General features: G+C 28.7%; 3 protein-coding genes across 3 annotated transcripts; 1 reads left to right on the top strand and 2 right to left on the bottom strand.

Annotated features, from left to right (window-relative positions):
* Positions 1-247: 247 nt before the first annotated feature.
* On the top strand, positions 248-9,309 carry LOC136978130 (locomotion-related protein Hikaru genki-like). The gene is given in 10 exon segments (XM_067273787.1): positions 248-360; positions 1,884-2,090; positions 2,913-3,173; positions 5,216-5,375; positions 5,893-6,041; positions 6,824-7,000; positions 7,065-7,241; positions 7,312-7,415; positions 7,417-7,483; positions 8,937-9,309. Coding segments are annotated over 10 exon segments (1,584 nt in total). The 5' UTR covers positions 248-278; the 3' UTR covers positions 9,137-9,309.
* A 3,346-nt stretch (positions 9,310-12,655) lies between these two features.
* On the bottom strand, positions 12,656-13,988 carry LOC136978129 (uncharacterized). The gene is made up of 5 exons (XM_067273786.1): positions 13,831-13,988; positions 13,693-13,748; positions 13,513-13,617; positions 13,141-13,221; positions 12,656-13,062 (listed from the first exon to the last, which is right to left on the bottom strand). The coding sequence occupies exons 1-5, from the start codon at positions 13,934-13,936 to the stop codon at positions 13,042-13,044; spliced, it is 369 nt and encodes a 122-aa protein (XP_067129887.1). The 5' UTR covers positions 13,937-13,988; the 3' UTR covers positions 12,656-13,041.
* Positions 13,989-14,632: 644 nt separating this feature from the next.
* LOC136978128 (uncharacterized) lies at positions 14,633-16,021 on the bottom strand. The gene is made up of 6 exons (XM_067273785.1): positions 15,875-16,021; positions 15,753-15,808; positions 15,584-15,688; positions 15,069-15,149; positions 14,937-14,986; positions 14,633-14,786 (listed from the first exon to the last, which is right to left on the bottom strand). The coding sequence occupies exons 1-5, from the start codon at positions 15,972-15,974 to the stop codon at positions 14,963-14,965; spliced, it is 366 nt and encodes a 121-aa protein (XP_067129886.1). The 5' UTR covers positions 15,975-16,021; the 3' UTR covers positions 14,633-14,786; positions 14,937-14,962.
* Positions 16,022-16,242: the final 221 nt, after the last annotated feature.

Below are 16,242 nucleotides of genomic sequence, written 5' to 3'. Positions count from 1 at the left end.
TTTTCCAAAGAGAACTGGTATACCCTTTTTTTAAATTTTAATAAATACAATTCGCCGTAGTCATTTTCTCTTCGGCAACTTTTATTCTCCCGTTTGAATTCTTAAAAATGAATAAATCATTGTGGTGGCACAGACGTATACCTGAGCCTGTTCGATCGTTATTTTCCTCTACCGAAACTTGAATCAGTAAAGGAAAATCAACGTCAGGGGGCGCTTATACAGACAGTATGTTGTCGGACAGGTACGGTTCAAGTGGAGTCTCTTGCAACGGACTGACGATGTTGGAGTCCTTAAGCCATGGATGGATGTACTGGATTGTTATCGTTGCATCTGCCTTCGCCGTGAATCACCTTCCAACAAGTAAGAATCGATTTTGCTATGACGTAAATCTTCATCACCCCTGTTAGGCTTAGCTATTAATATAAGTGATAAACACCAATTTGGACCGGATAGGAACCGTCCTTCCTGTAAACTTTCCTCGTAAATTACAAATTTATCTTTCTTTTTCTTCCATTTTCTACGTTAAATTCTGCTGAATAATAATACTTTTATACGTGTAATTAAGAAGTTTAATACTACTGTTTTTTTACTTTATTTATTTAATTATTTTATTAAAAGGCGGAAAAGTAGAGTTTTATCCAGTCGAAAATTTTTTTCCAATTAACATCGAAATTTTTAAACAAAATCATTTATTTTTTAAATTAATTTTAAATATCTTTTGATAAGTAAAAGTATTAATAATTTTTTCTTTCTTTGGGAATACAATTGAAAAAGTTTTTTTTTTATTTTCGTATTTCTAAGAACTGATTTTCTATCATCGACCCGTTTCTATACGATTGCTTGTTTCAAGTAAATCTCGTACAGGTACTTGCAATAAACCGACGACAGGAACACAAGGACAAGAGGAAAGATCTGGGATTTTATGGTTTTCGGTGGACCTTCGCAAAGACTCATTTTTGTCAAAAACTGACCATTTAGATAACTGCAGAAGTTAGCTTATTTTTGTTCGAAGTTGCCTTCTTTTTCCAACAAATAAAGTCAAAACTATTAATTTAAAAGATGTCAATATTTCGGTTCGATTTGATAAATACATTTCCCTCTACCTTTTTCTTTTAAATCTTAAAATTCTTTAAAGCTTAAACTGAAAAGAAACTTTTTCCTGTAAAGAGCACTTCTTTGCATAAATCACTAACTTTGACGAGAAGCAAACTTTACAGGGAAAAATTTGAAATCGTATAATTAATGTAAAAAAATATTCGACGTTGGAAAGAATGTCTTTTCTTATTTTATTTGATTTTTTTTACTTCAGTATAAGTTATATTGGCAAGATTATAAAGCAATTTTCTGTATTTTTGAAGGAGGAAAACACTCAATTTCTGTAGAATTGATAGAATTCCAACATGAACTATTCATTGTTCGCTTGGATGAAGTTTAGGAACGTTGCATAAGAGAAGCATTCACTGACCTTTCGTCAAATTAATATCGTCGTTGGGAAATGCAGCTTTATAAGTCAATCACTGGAAAACTCTATTGCTCTTCCAGTATTTTATATCAATATATTCTTTTTTTATTTATAACTTTTATACCTGATTGTTTTTTCCTTTGTATCGTGATTAAAAAGTAAAGAAGACAAGTCTATCAAGTCCATGATAATTGTTTTTCGGTAATGATGTAGAATATTTTTTTATTTTTTTCTTAAAAGAGACGTTTACTAATTCGTCTATATTCGAGAAAGAATGGAAATTTAATGATTTATCTCTTTCCAATAATTTAGCAAATAATTTATAAAAATATATGCATATAAATATATATAAATTTTATATCATTATTTATCGTTAAAAATATTTAGTGTTAGATAATTTCTTATATTTATCCGTTAACAGGGAGAGATACAATTAACAGAGGAGGTTGTTCTCCTCCTGAAGTTTTAATTAACGGATCTGTTATACCCGGAAACGGAGGAACTGATTTTGCTAGTGTTCAAGAAGTTCAATTTCTCGGCGTTATTGGCCCGTTGGAGCAGAAAAGGATTTGCAAAATAAAATGTTTGAACGGAGTCTGGGTTGGCCCACTTTGCACTATCGACGAAGGTGGGTTTATAAAAATCGTAATGAAATTAAGTCGAATTATCCTTACTTCTGTTTATATAAACAAATTATCTATTAATTAAAACTTCTTTAATTTATGATTATTTATTTACTTAATTGCTTTTTTAAGATTTCCGCAATTTATCTTTTATCAAATTAATTAGTTAAATTGATAAAAATAATAAATTACGGAGATGTCAAAACAGTTTTCTTGACCCAGGATGTAAAATGAAATAGGAGAAATTGAGCATTAGGAATACTTTCTGAATGAAATCAAATGAAGAAAAAATTTCATTGAAAGTTTTTTCTTTACATTCAAGAAAGGAAGTATCTACCGAAACCAACCAGTTTGGGATACGCTTTCTCCTTCTTTTGGGCTTTTTTAGGTTGCTGCAAGAATCCCTTTCCATTATTAGAATCTCTAAATAAACGAAAATTCCTTGGAAAATTTGTTTCATTTCAAAAATTGCTTATAAAATGTATTATTCGCTATACTGTAATCATCATATCACACACGCATTATTAATAAATCATCATATAAAGCTCTATATGATTACGTATATACACTACACGTTAATATTAGTATAATTAATTATAAATGAAACATATATCGAGTTAAATTATGTAAATTATATTCGAATAAATATTGATAAACATCCAGTTAAGTAAACTATATAAAACTCGATCTTTACACATAGGATTTAATTGATTTACATCACGAATGTATAATTAGATAAAGATCGTCCGTTTTTAATGATGTTTATTAATTTTTAACACATTAAAAGATAATTAATAAACTTAAACATTTTAATTGTGTTATTTCAGAGGGAGGAAGGTTTCAACCCATGCTGAAGCAATGTATTTTGAAGCCCAGCGATCCAGAAGTCGTCATATCCTACCAACGCAAGACATTAGCCTCCAACGATCGAGATATAGCATTGCCTCACGGCAGTACACTCGAGTTACGTTGTGTGGAAGTAGGAATGTACAAATTTGTCGGTAATTCCTCGATAACTTGTAGAAATGGCTTATGGAGTGCCGCTATGCCCCATTGCGTGTCGACGACCATTCAGAGAAATTTTTCAAGTAAACTACTTAAATTTTTCAATGATGTTTACTATTTAACATCAAAGTTTCTAGCTTTACTGATAGACAAACCAGCATCGTTCTTCTATTTAATGTTAGACATTACATCCCTTTTCAATATCGCTAGTTTGGCAATTTAAAAAAGAGAGACTTATGAAATCTATAGTTACTGTAATTTGTCCACAATGATAACTGTATTTAGAAACATTCTACAGAATTTATATATATATATATGTTTCTTTATTTTCTTACAAAATATTCGATTTTTTAAAGTTTTCCTTTTTGTTTTAAGCCAGCTTCTATCGTCTCCAGTTTTCTATTTTTGATTACAAGTCGATTTATCCATGCTTCTATTATCTTCGATACAGTCAAACATCCTAAACATATGTCGGAATTTAATGTTTTCGAAAGGAAAAAGAAGAAAAAATCTACTCTACGTTTCTCTCTATTTAAAGATCTTTACGTTTTTCTATTTAAAAATAAATATTTTTAAAAAAATTCTTCAGTCAATACATAGTCTTTATTTTCTGATACGAAAATTAGAAATAAATGTATTCAATCAGAGGTTAAATTTATTTTTTAAGGAGATTTAATTGGATTGCTTTTGTGTATATTAATTTATTGGAATGCAATTTAAAAAAATTGTAGACCTATAAATTTCCACTGTCTTTCCTTAATCTCGAAAAAGAAGTTAGATAGATCACCGGCACGATTCGATTGCTAAGAGGAAAAGTATGATATACAGGGACAAGACGTTACTTATTTGAAATGGAGAGCATATATTTTAAATTAAATAAATTTAAAAATATGATTAAAAATTAAATAATTAAATAATAATAAAGAATAAAATAATTTAGAAAATATATACTGTATATATATATTATTACATACACATATATTACATATATTACATATATTACAACATATATATATATAAGTTGTAAAAATTGATCATTTTTATACGTTATTAAATAAAAATTAAAGCGTTTTCTTATATTAAGAAGTAAATTTAGACAGTTAAATAATTACTTTAAGTTATTTTACACTTTATATTAAACTTTAGAAGAATTGAAAAGCATTTAATTTTGCTGGATGTGCGCCTAGAAAGATGTAAGTTTTTCGATTCTTTACTGTTTACAATTGAGTCGGTATTTACTGGAGGGCAATTGATCCAGTCGAATAATGTTTAGCTTCTAATGGATAGTACAAAATTCGTTGCCAGAGTGGACAGAAGAAGAATATAGTATCGTTATTCTAGTCATCCATGTCGGCCCCTTTCTCTTTCAGTTTTGTCACAACAAGTCACGTTTAATGCAGAAGGCGATTCTTGCTTTTGTTACGTGCTAGGCTAAGATCGCCTTCTTCAAGCTGACACATGACAAGTCCGAGTTGATTGCGTTTTAGTGCATCGACACTCATATCTTGTTTCCCAAGGCGCAAGGTTTTTCTTTCTTCTATAAGAAAAAAGCTAAAATATTCGATACACCTTTGTAAACACTTTACAGTTGGCCACAGATCGTAATATCCTTTACTCCACTCGAATTTTGCTTGTTTTTTTTCTTTCTACTAAAGATAAAGTCGCCGAATTTCTTTCTCGAGAAGCACAAATTTTACTTTTTGGAGGGAATGCGTAACAGGAAAATACATTTTCTAACCTTTAAAAAACAATTTAAAGTACAAATATTTGTATTTGTTGAACGAAAAACGAATTTAAATGTTGATTTTCGCACTTAAAATTACTAACTTATTTCGTTTATTACTTTTAAAAAATGTATAGAAATCTACTCAATCAACTTTTAAACACTTTTTTAATGTAAAATATATATAAAAAATATTCGAATAAAATATCGAATTTCTACATTTTCATAATAACAAATAGAATAAAAAGAGAAAGAGAAATCAGTGAATCTGTAAAATTTCATTTGTATTCACTTGGCGAATATATATTTTTTTGTTATTATTTTTTGTGCTTTTAATATATTAAATTTTGGTCTTTTAAATGTAATATATCGATTTTTTTAATCTTCGTATTTTATTTACAGTACAAGCACCCCCGACAATAGTATATAACGTAGTATCCGGAGATGCTGGAATCACAGAATCTGGAGTGGTGGTCATATTACCTGGAAGCATCGTTCACTTCGATTGCCTCTTCCAGAGACAACACGGAAATCCCGAATGGACTTGGACACCGACTAAAAGGTGAGATAAGGTGTTTAAAATTGTAAAAATGTCAAAAAATCAATCGCTTTCTATCTAAAAAACTATAGGATCGTCGAAGAGAACTTAAGAAGAAAACAGATTTTTTCCCTTAAAAATAGAGGAAATTCGTTTTAAATTATTCAATTTATTAAACTAGACGATGTTTTTAAATTTAAACCTAAGTGAAATTGCTTAAAAAAGCACGAATTTGACAGTTTCTATAAGTTTTTTCTTTTGTTATATTTTTTCTGCGGTTGTATAGTCGGTGTATTTTCGAATCGGTTAGCTTAATGGAAAACTGAGAAGGAACAAGATTCGAGTTACTCTTGTGGATGAAGTGATTACTTTGGAGATTGCTGTTGATCAATAGGTCAGAACCTCCTCCTTCATCATGCCTCCTATTAAAGACTGACTAATGGTTCTTCTCCTTCAGATTTCTCCGGATGGGACAACTTCAATGCTTTGATGATTGCTTAGAATTTATTTTGTTTGTCATAAGTTTTAATCTCTTTTATAGACAGTATCCTTGCGGATGGGGAATTAACGTTGAAGAGAGAAGCTGGAAGTATCGTTTGTCGATATATTACGCAATGGAACACGACACTGGAGTCTACACTTGCACCACACCCAGAGGTCTAAATAACGAAGTAAAAATAGCAGTTAAAAGTAAGATATTATTTATGTAAATTGTGGAAAACTTTACTTGAATCTCCTTTTTTTATATCTAGCCCAACTGCCGTTTAGAAGGTCAGACGAATTGCCTATGACTCACTCAATATTTTGGGGATTTTCTTTACTGATGCGTCATAGGATCGTGCGTATAATAGGAGATTAGATTTACTTCTCCCTTTTAATGTATTTTTTTTTTTTTTTTTTGGATAAAGTAGGAGGATCCGTCCCGTATCAACCTGCATCAGTTTATTGAAGTGTAATTGATTGAAAGTGGCAGATATCTTAACGATCGATTGCAAATTGGGATATATATTAGGTGATTTCTATTGAGTTCGCACGACTACAGAGAAAACAAGAGCTTTATCTACGTTTACTGATCTGTAAAAAGTTCATCTATCTTCGGTTTAACAAACGAAATCACTTCCTCTCTTCTCTGTTATTAAAATTAATAAGCTCCTATGAAGTTTAGAAAAATATTTAACACTTCTAAGAGGTGAAAAAATTCAAAAAAGTAATAAAACTGTCTTAGTTTTTTGTTATTTTTATCTAAATTTCCGGTATGTAAATTTTATTAAATTTTTTTTCTATTCTTCCATGTCTACTAACCTTATTTCTCTTGTAAGTTTCCCTCCGCAAACGCCAGATGGTGACTGCCAACTGCGATTTAATTTAATGTAGATAAGACGTGTAAATTACGAAATCTGCAGTAGAATTTTAATTATATTCGTGCATCGCTTTTGTATATTTGCTACTAATATTTCACTTTCGTCTTGCAGGTGTTCAGTGCCCTCCTTTTGAAATGGTGGACAGGAACAGAGTCATGTCCGTAGAAGGTAATAAGATGCACAGTCAAGCTAAATTTTCTTGTATGGAAGGTTACAACCTGATAGGACCCGATATGATAACATGTACAGCATCAGGTCAATGGTCGGCCGATCTTCCTCATTGCGAAGGTAAGTGATGCGGGAGAGCAATACAAGAAGTTCGTCCTCTTAAGATAGTCTTTTATATCTTCAGTTATCCAATGCCCTCCAATCGAACCGGAAGATCAGCATCTAAAAATTAATTCTCCAAACCGAACTTATGGCTCTAAGGTGTACTTCTCGTGCCCAACGGGATATCGTCTTTTAGGATCTCCTTCCATAACTTGCTTAAAAAACCAGAGCTGGTCGGACATCTACCCTGATTGCGAGGGTGAGAGGCTTAAAATAATTAAATTCTACGGTAATTTGTAATTTGTTTAATGATATTTAAATGATTCTAGCCATACAATGCAACCCTCCTCTTCCTCCCGCTAATGGACGTGTTCTAGATAATGGGCGTTATCTTACCGGAGATTTTATACAATATACCTGCAATGCCGGATACAGTTATTGTGGGAGAGTCTATATCAGTTTGCGACGATCACGGAGAGTGGACGCAGCAATCCCCAATATGTAAATATTATAGTTTTAACTTCTTTATACACGCGAGGAAAGGGGAAAAAGGAAAGATGGGAGAGAAAGTAAAGTAGACAGATCGTTTTGTCTGAAGTCAAACATAACCAGATGAAGTCTGCATGCATATATGCCATAATCAGCTCTAAAATTTTACATAAGTGAGAAGGCAAAGGGGATAAAACACACCTTCTCCTCGTCATAAGAACGGGCTCCAGATGCTTTTATTATGTAAAAAAATCTGCCAGACGTAGATTTGAATTTAAACTAACAAAGTAATAAAGTTTAAACAAGTTTTTAAAGCCATACAAATCATATTTGCATAGTAAAAGCGAGTATGGCCAATCACGTAACCATATTGAAGATGAGGATCTCCGAACGAATTTTTAAATCATTAGCAAACTTTATTAATTAATGATGATATATAGAAACTTTTGCCACGATCAGGGAAAGGGTTTAATCAGGCCACTTTTCCAACTGTTATCAAAATACACTCGGAGTTTATCATACTCGATTTCCTGAAGAGATTAATAATTTAAGCTTTGCACAGATCGAGATAAGTAATGAATAATTAGATTAATACAGAGAGCATCGTTAGTAATCTAACCCGCAAGAGAAAACCATTAATTAGTATAATGATGGAGAATGTAAAATCGTGTTAATGTTTCAAATTATAGAGGTATCAGTATGATATATACAATGTGATAGTTATAGATAACAGAATATCATCTAGAGTTATACAGTAGAATATTATTTTTGAAAGACTCTTATCACTTTATCACATTTCTATGATGGAAAGGCCTCAGTCACGTAAACATGTGGAGTATAGCAAAACATTTTTCTGTTTTCTTGTTTACTATCAGCAATAAAAATACTCAAATGTCGATTGGATAGTTTTCGTTCACAGCAATTCGTCTTCTCTCTCCTACTTTTTTCTTTTTGCTTGTTTTTCTTCTTTCCTGTAAAGAATGGAATATTTTTTAGCATTTAGACTTAAAATATATAATTCTGTTGAAATTTACTTTCAAAAACATAAGATTTTTACATCTTACACACAAATTTAGAATATTTTAGAATAATGCCAAATAATTCTTGTACGAATGAACTTCAGGCAAAAAATTAGGACTTTTTTCAGAATTACTGAATAATAAGTACTAATTTAATTACCAACTTAATTATTATATTAACATAAACATATAAAGCACTATATAATGCGATTTTAATGTTTAATTCGTTCTCTGCACAATTTAGTTGCCAACACGAAATTCATACCCCGCTTTCTTAATGACGGATATACAATTTAGTTCCTGAATTTAATTACACATAAAATTGAGCAAACAAATATTATTTATATGACGGAAACTTTGTAATAATATAGTATTTAACAACATTCTCTTAGATATAATAGTGTTTAAATATTAATAAAATTTTCTATCCGGATGTCTTTGTATAGGTAAACCAGCGTGCGAGTTTCCAGGAGAGCCAGCAAATGGACATATAGTACCAACTAAGTTTCATTACGACATTGGTGAAGTGATCGTAGTGGTCTGTAATGCCGGACTACGTCATGTGGGATCACAAAGATTGCGATGTAATCCTACAGGTCACTGGTCTGGTCCATTACCCCATTGTAGAGAATACTTTACATCGTGATGATATTTTAAGAATTAAACAACAGCTGTGATGTTCTTCTATCTAAACATTTAGTTATATAATTTTTTAGTGGTTCAAAATATTAATAATAATAATATTTCTCTTCTATGTGCACAATATTTTTTCTTTAATTTAAAAACAATACACGTTCAAGAAGGAAGTAGTTAAATGTATTTGTAAAATAGTTATTAAGGAATAAAATAATTGCTTTTATTTAATTTATTTTTTACGATTTAAACTTTATTAAAACGAATTTATACTGTCGTGTTTTGCAGCAAATTACTAATTTTCTCGTCTCCTAGTTTTCCCTAAAGGAAGTGATGCGGGATTTCTCCAAGGAGCACAACATATTAGAACTTCTATCTTTTAATGACTGTTTAAATACTTCGTTTGTCTGTATTTTACTTTTATTTAGTCAAGTATATACACATATATAAAATTAATTAACTATATACACATATATAAATTATATTATTTTTGTTGCTTTACTGCATTATTTGTAAGAAAACGTTTACATCAATTTGCCATTTTTTTATAACTGGAAGAGAGAAAATACTTTACTGTTAATGATATTTTCGTGTTAATAGCTGAACAGAAAATTAAGATTTCAACAGGCATTTCTACTAATTATATGAATTAAACAAGAGTATTATTAATGTAAAAACAATTTTTAGTATTTTTTGGATGAATTTTCATAGAGATTGAATGAATTTGCAGATGCTTTCTTCTCATGGAAAAGACAGATGGAACGTTAAAAAAAGAAAGTTTTATATAATTTTTGACCGCTTAACTTCTAGAACAACAGTAATTTATGATGAGAGAAGAATTCATGAAATATTTAACATTAATAAGAGGTTTTGAACTTAACAATTACATCAAAAATTTTTGATGTAATTGACATTTAAATATAATGAATTCACATCAATAAAGTTTAACTAAACATTTAAGTATATTAATATAAACTACGCTTAAAGCAATTATTTATAAGATAAATTAATAATAAACGTTTTAAAATATATTTTAAAATAAAATTTCTTTTACTTTAGTGAATTTTATGATAATTCAATAAGCACTCAATAATTGGAATTGAATGTTACGAATTATTTTATTTTTATTTAAATAGTTAATAATTTAAAATAATTAAAGATTTTTTTTAAACTAAATCTATTTTATTTTAAAATAATTAATTTAATTCATCGTTAAAATTGTGTTTTAAGAATCGCTTACATAAATATATAATGCAAAATATCTTTATTAAATTATAAACAATTTTATAATTTAATTAAAAAATAAATAAAATAAATTTTTCATAAATATTTTTCTAAAAATTTAAATTAAAAACAGAAAATAATAAAATTTATGAAGCAAAAACGAAAAGAAAGCTTTATTGATTCGTCTTTACAAAATATTTTTAATGCGGTTTTAATACTTTAAAATATAAATATCTAATTATTATAAATATAAAATCGAAAAAGTGATAAATTTAATATTATTAATCATTTTAAAGAAAGTATGAATAAATTATGCAGATTAAATACGTAAGAGGAAAGATTTACTTCCATGTAAGTGACCTGTAGGGCCTCTACCTTTATGACGCCTTAAAATATTTGTTACAAATTATTATTATATATATAAAGGACATATCATAACTGATGAGAGTCTAGTAAGACCTCTTAACCTCACGAAACCTATAAAGAGACTCTCAGAGATCCATATATTTTATGCCTAGATTTTGTTTCCATATAGATATATAGGACATCTCTTTACTCCTCACAGCTCTATAGGGCCTCTCGGAGACGCGTAAGTGAAACGTGTTATAAAAATTCATTTTATAAGAAATATTTACATAAATGTGCATACGAAAAGAATATAAACAGGATTTGGTAAAAATATATTGTTATATGTTTTGCATAATTTATAATGTAATTTTGCCTGAAATAGGAAGGAAAATATATTAGATTTATACAATTTACAGCAAGAAAAGACTATTTTTAGCAGGATTTATTGAATAGTTGCAGCAAGGTTTACCGTATGCACACATATGTATAGAGAAAGAAAGCATAAAAAAGGGCAGAATAGTGCATTTTCGTGTTCAATGTTCACACGTGGGACATGAAACTGCATCATTTATTCTTTCTTCTCTCGCTTTGGATAAGATTGGTTATATTTTAAAATGAAGAGGACCAAGATAATTATTATTCCGATCATTAAACACTGTAATTTTAAATTATAACGATAAACAACTTTGTTGTTGGAATATTAAAGTATATATTTTGAATTTATATTCGATTCACTCGTTTCAATTTTAATGAAATTTTCTAAAAGTTATTTTAAATTGCTCAATAATCCAGGGGATTAATCTACTTTTACATAAGTAGTTTCGATATTAATTAAGCAGAATAATGCGCCCGGTATAAGACGCTTAACAAACTTGATGATAAAATTTGGATCTTTATTCAATTTACCGGATTAATATTAAGTAGCGAGGGAAATATTTAAAGCGAGAAACTTCCCTTCATTTCTCATATTAGACTAAAATGCATTGTTACTTCGTTTGCGAAGCACGCGACTCGACGCGAACAGTCGCGTCGCGTATGTTTTACAATTGAAGTGACGGTACGCGCCAGTCGTATACCACGGACTGAAACTAGGAACCTGTCGCTTCCAATGACTCGGGTATATAATTATTGTCTAAAGAATTTATCTTTTATTAATTAACCTAATTAAAATTGTTAAAAATTTCTTTCCACCTAAGAATTTTTAAAAGAAATTTATAAAATCAAATTGTGTAAATCGTTGAAGGAGAAAATCTAATTAAATTAATGGGATTAATGTTTATATAACATAAAGAAAAATTTGATTACTGTGAATTTTCTAAATAATATTTCTTTAATTATCGATTTATGAGTAAACATTAAGATAGACAGCTGCATTATAAAGATACAGACGGCTCTTATCTTTAATTATATTTTAAAAAATATTAAAAAATGTTTTAAGTAGAAAGTTTTTAAGAAGTTTTTGTAATATATCTAAAAATATTTTACATATTTCTCAATAAAATAATTAAAACACGTAGTTTAAAATATTAATTTCAAGTCTTAATTCTTAAATACAGTCAAACCTCCGAACAACGACCACTGACGGGAATTTAACAAATGGCCGTCGTTTACAGGTTATTTTGTATGCATTTTTGTTTTTAAAAAATTCCCGAAAGAATGGCCGCTATTTAGAGATAACCGTTGTAGGGAGGTGGCCGCTATTGGAGGTTCGACTGTACATCAAATATTAATAAATTTCATCTGTTATTGTTATTATCAAAGTAATATTTACATATATATTTAATAAATTTTCTTTGTCACAAATAGAGAAAGTTGTGAATAATATATATTGAAAGAGGAAAGAGAGGGAAGAAAAATAGAATTTAATAATACGTTCTCGAAGGTTTAGAAAAGTAGGGAAAAAAGTGAATATAACTAAACTAATATAAAATTATAAATTATATTAAAGCTTATTCAAAAATTTAATGCAAATTACTTTATTTTTTCTAACGTTACATCTCGATTATAAGTGAAATAAACATGTCATAAGCATTTTAGTAAGAGAATTAAAGTTTTATGAGGCTTTTTTAAAACTAATTATGTTACACAATAATGATTTTTTAAAGAAAATTAAATCGTAACATGTTATTTAACCGAGAATATTTAAAAATTTATTATTACAAAAATGTTTAAAACGAAAAATAGATTTTCTTCGTCGCTTGTAAATGTCAGCGCAGCAATTGTTTCGCGAAATGCATTAGAAATAATGAAATGTTTCAAGTTTCTCGGGTTACATTATCATTGGAAGACTGCAAATAGAAATTAGCGGTAATCGTAGAATAAGTAATTAATAAATTTAGAAATTACTTATTCGACTTTTATGCACTCCTGTAAAGAAAATAAACAAAAATTTAGTTTTTTAATGTTTAAAAGTGTTATAATAAATTATAATCTTTTAATACTTACTCGGAAGACGTCTCTTAATTCTTCGATGTTATCCAATTCTGACAGTTTTTCACGGAAGCAACTTTTGTAACTCTTTCTTACCTGAAAGTAATTATGAAAAATGTGTTAAATTAAATCATGTTAAAGAATGTTTATAAGGATTAAAATCATTTTTAAATAATTAAATCCAATATATAAAGCTTAATATACTATAAAAGCAGTAGCTATAACTTATAATGTATTTTGCCTCAAAGAAAGAGAACTTTGTTTCAATTCCATCATTGATCAGGCACGTTTTTCTTTAGATAAACATGTAAACTGTACAGTACATTAAACTTTATATTTTGAATGTTAGTCTAGAATAAAAATTAATGCGAAGTTTAAATTACTTACCTCATCCTCAGCTTCTTCGCAGAAGTAATCTCTTCTAGTTTGTCCATCTTCCAAATCCAGATCGGGCACTACTTGTTTAGCACATTTCCCAGCTATTTCTCCTACCTTACAGATAAATATTTAAAATTATATTTAAAATCTAAAGAATAAAAATTAAAAATCTATATTAAGTATTCTCACAATCGAAAATCCGTGATCACGTACGCATTTGCGTACCGCTGCTGAATTTTTGTGCGCTGAAACAACAAAATAATCGCAAAGTAATTCATTTTTCAAGAAAAATTGTAGAAATACTTGCATTTAAATATGCCAACTTACCGCAATATCTGCCTTTCGGATACTTTTCTTTATCTTCTTCGCTACTACCAATGACAACCACCAGCATCAAGCAAAACACAAAGGCGATCACTCCTCCTTTATTCATGGTTATTATCTAGACGTGTTTCTTCTCTCCCTTTAATAAGGCTGAGAGGTATGTTTTGATGTTGCAAAAATGCAATTCCAAGGTCGAATCTTCATTGTTTTAATATATTTTTCTTTTCATTTTTATTCTTAACAATCGCCATTATGTTGTGCACGGAAGTCCTTGAGTACGCGACTTTATCCAGTGTATTATTATACGACATATTTCTTATTTTTAATGGGTTTATTGATTTGAAAAATGTTGTATAATCATCAAGATGATACTATACAAGAAACGGTTGATGTATCTTTCCTTTTCTTTGTTTTTTTTCTTTTTTCTTTTCTTTTATTTAATTTAATAAAATAACTTGCTGTTGCCACAGGGTATACGCTAGTTAAAATACTTATTTTTAAAAACGTAATATACTTGCATAAAATTATTCATCTCTGACTATTTACACTATAACTTACAACATGAATTCAAATATTTGAATTACAACCAATCACAGATTAGATAAATTCAAATCTAAATAATAGCCAATTGGCAACTAAATAAATTCAAACAACGTTAATTGATTGGTTACGTAAATAATTTGTAAACTGACGTAATTATGCTTTATTAACGTAAGGCGATAACGTCACCAAGAGCCATATTTAAGTCTCGTAATACGTAAACTTTGTCAATGTATTAAGAAACAATGTAAATAAATCAAAATACTTTTGCAAAAATTGAAACTTTTCTTTATTTTTTCTAGATTACAACAGTTAAGTTCGAAAATTTTACACAAATTTTTTTAAAAAAATAAAAAAATTATTCAATTAAACAGAATAAAAATCCATTAAAATTTCATTGCGCCATCTGCCGAATCTAACTGTAAATAAATGGTATAAAATTAAAATAAAATAGTAAATAAATTGCTCAAAATATCTTTATTTCAACGAGTATAAAATGTAAAGTAAACAAAGTTTTAAAATTAATTTTTTATATTAAAACTATTTATAGTTTACATAATATAACATACCAATTTCCATTTAGGCTAATTAAATTTCAATTGGTTTTTTCTGCACATCTCTATAAAATAATTTATAAATAAATGAGCATAAAATTTCAAATAAAATCATAAATTAACAGAAATAAAACAATGAAAACTTACTTGTAATTTCTGAATATATTTCAGTTTGATAACAGGATCTTCAACTGCCGCATGCAAACATCTTTTATAACTTTCTACTTCCTAAACATGCAAAATTTATCAATGTTAGAGCATTTTATTCAATTATTTTCATATAAAATCAAGTTAAATTATAAAATATTTTTAATAAATTGCATAGGAAGAGATCGATATATATATATATATATATATATTTCTATTAAAAACCTACTATTATAAAAGATTGATGCAACTAGAATGCACAAGACATAATAAAACGCTAATAATGTAATAAAATTATATAAAATCTTTAATTTTAAACAGTAATTTATAAATTTTGTGCGGTATTAAATGCTCTAATAAACTATATAAGTTAATTGTAGAGAACACGTGTCATTACAATTCACAAAAACAACGTGTTAAACCATTTAAAAGATATTAATTATAAAATTGCCTTAACTCGTTACATCTTTAACTGCTAATACAGTATTATTTAAAAATTCGAGGAGAATATTCACCTCATCCGAAGCCACGGAACAGAAGAAATCCCTTCTTCCGACGGAATCGTCGACATGGAGCTGATCATTGATACTCTCGAGGCATTTACGATCCTCTTCTAAAAGCTGCGTAACAGATTAATTATTAATAGTTCAGTATAAAATGATATTGCTGTATGATATACATTACCTCTTCTTCAATTTCTTCCTTGATGCAATCCATCAGTTGCTCGATATTTTCGTGGCCTAGAAGAAATGACAAAGAGTTAAAGAAACGTAGAGGAAATGAAAATTTTATTTAAAGATACTCACTGCAATATGCTTTATGAAGTTTTTCGGTAAGTGCATCACCCGTAACAGCAACGAACAAGAAGCAGGAAACAAGAAGCCACAACATCTTCCCGTTCGGCATGGAAAATTTACAATTCTTGTACCGTGAAACGATGAAGCCGCATTGAAATTTTGACGTCTTTTATACAGTTCAAAATATATTTAAAAAAATCACATGACTAAGAAAATAGTGTATTGAAGCATATTATTTTCTCAGAACAATCTTTCAAGGTTATACGAAATTAAATCCCCTTCTTAACAATCTGTTAGGCTGCTAAAAAACAATAAAAATTTACATTTTAGAATATTATATCCCTGAGAAATAATTGTAATTATTATTATTATTAGAT

Source organism: Centruroides vittatus, unplaced genomic scaffold, assembly GCF_030686945.1.
Source record: "Centruroides vittatus isolate TY-2023 unplaced genomic scaffold, ASM3068694v2 contig_489, whole genome shotgun sequence".
Taxonomy (NCBI): Eukaryota; Metazoa; Arthropoda; class Arachnida; order Scorpiones; family Buthidae; genus Centruroides; species Centruroides vittatus.
This window is presented reverse-complemented; position numbering and strand designations above follow the sequence as displayed.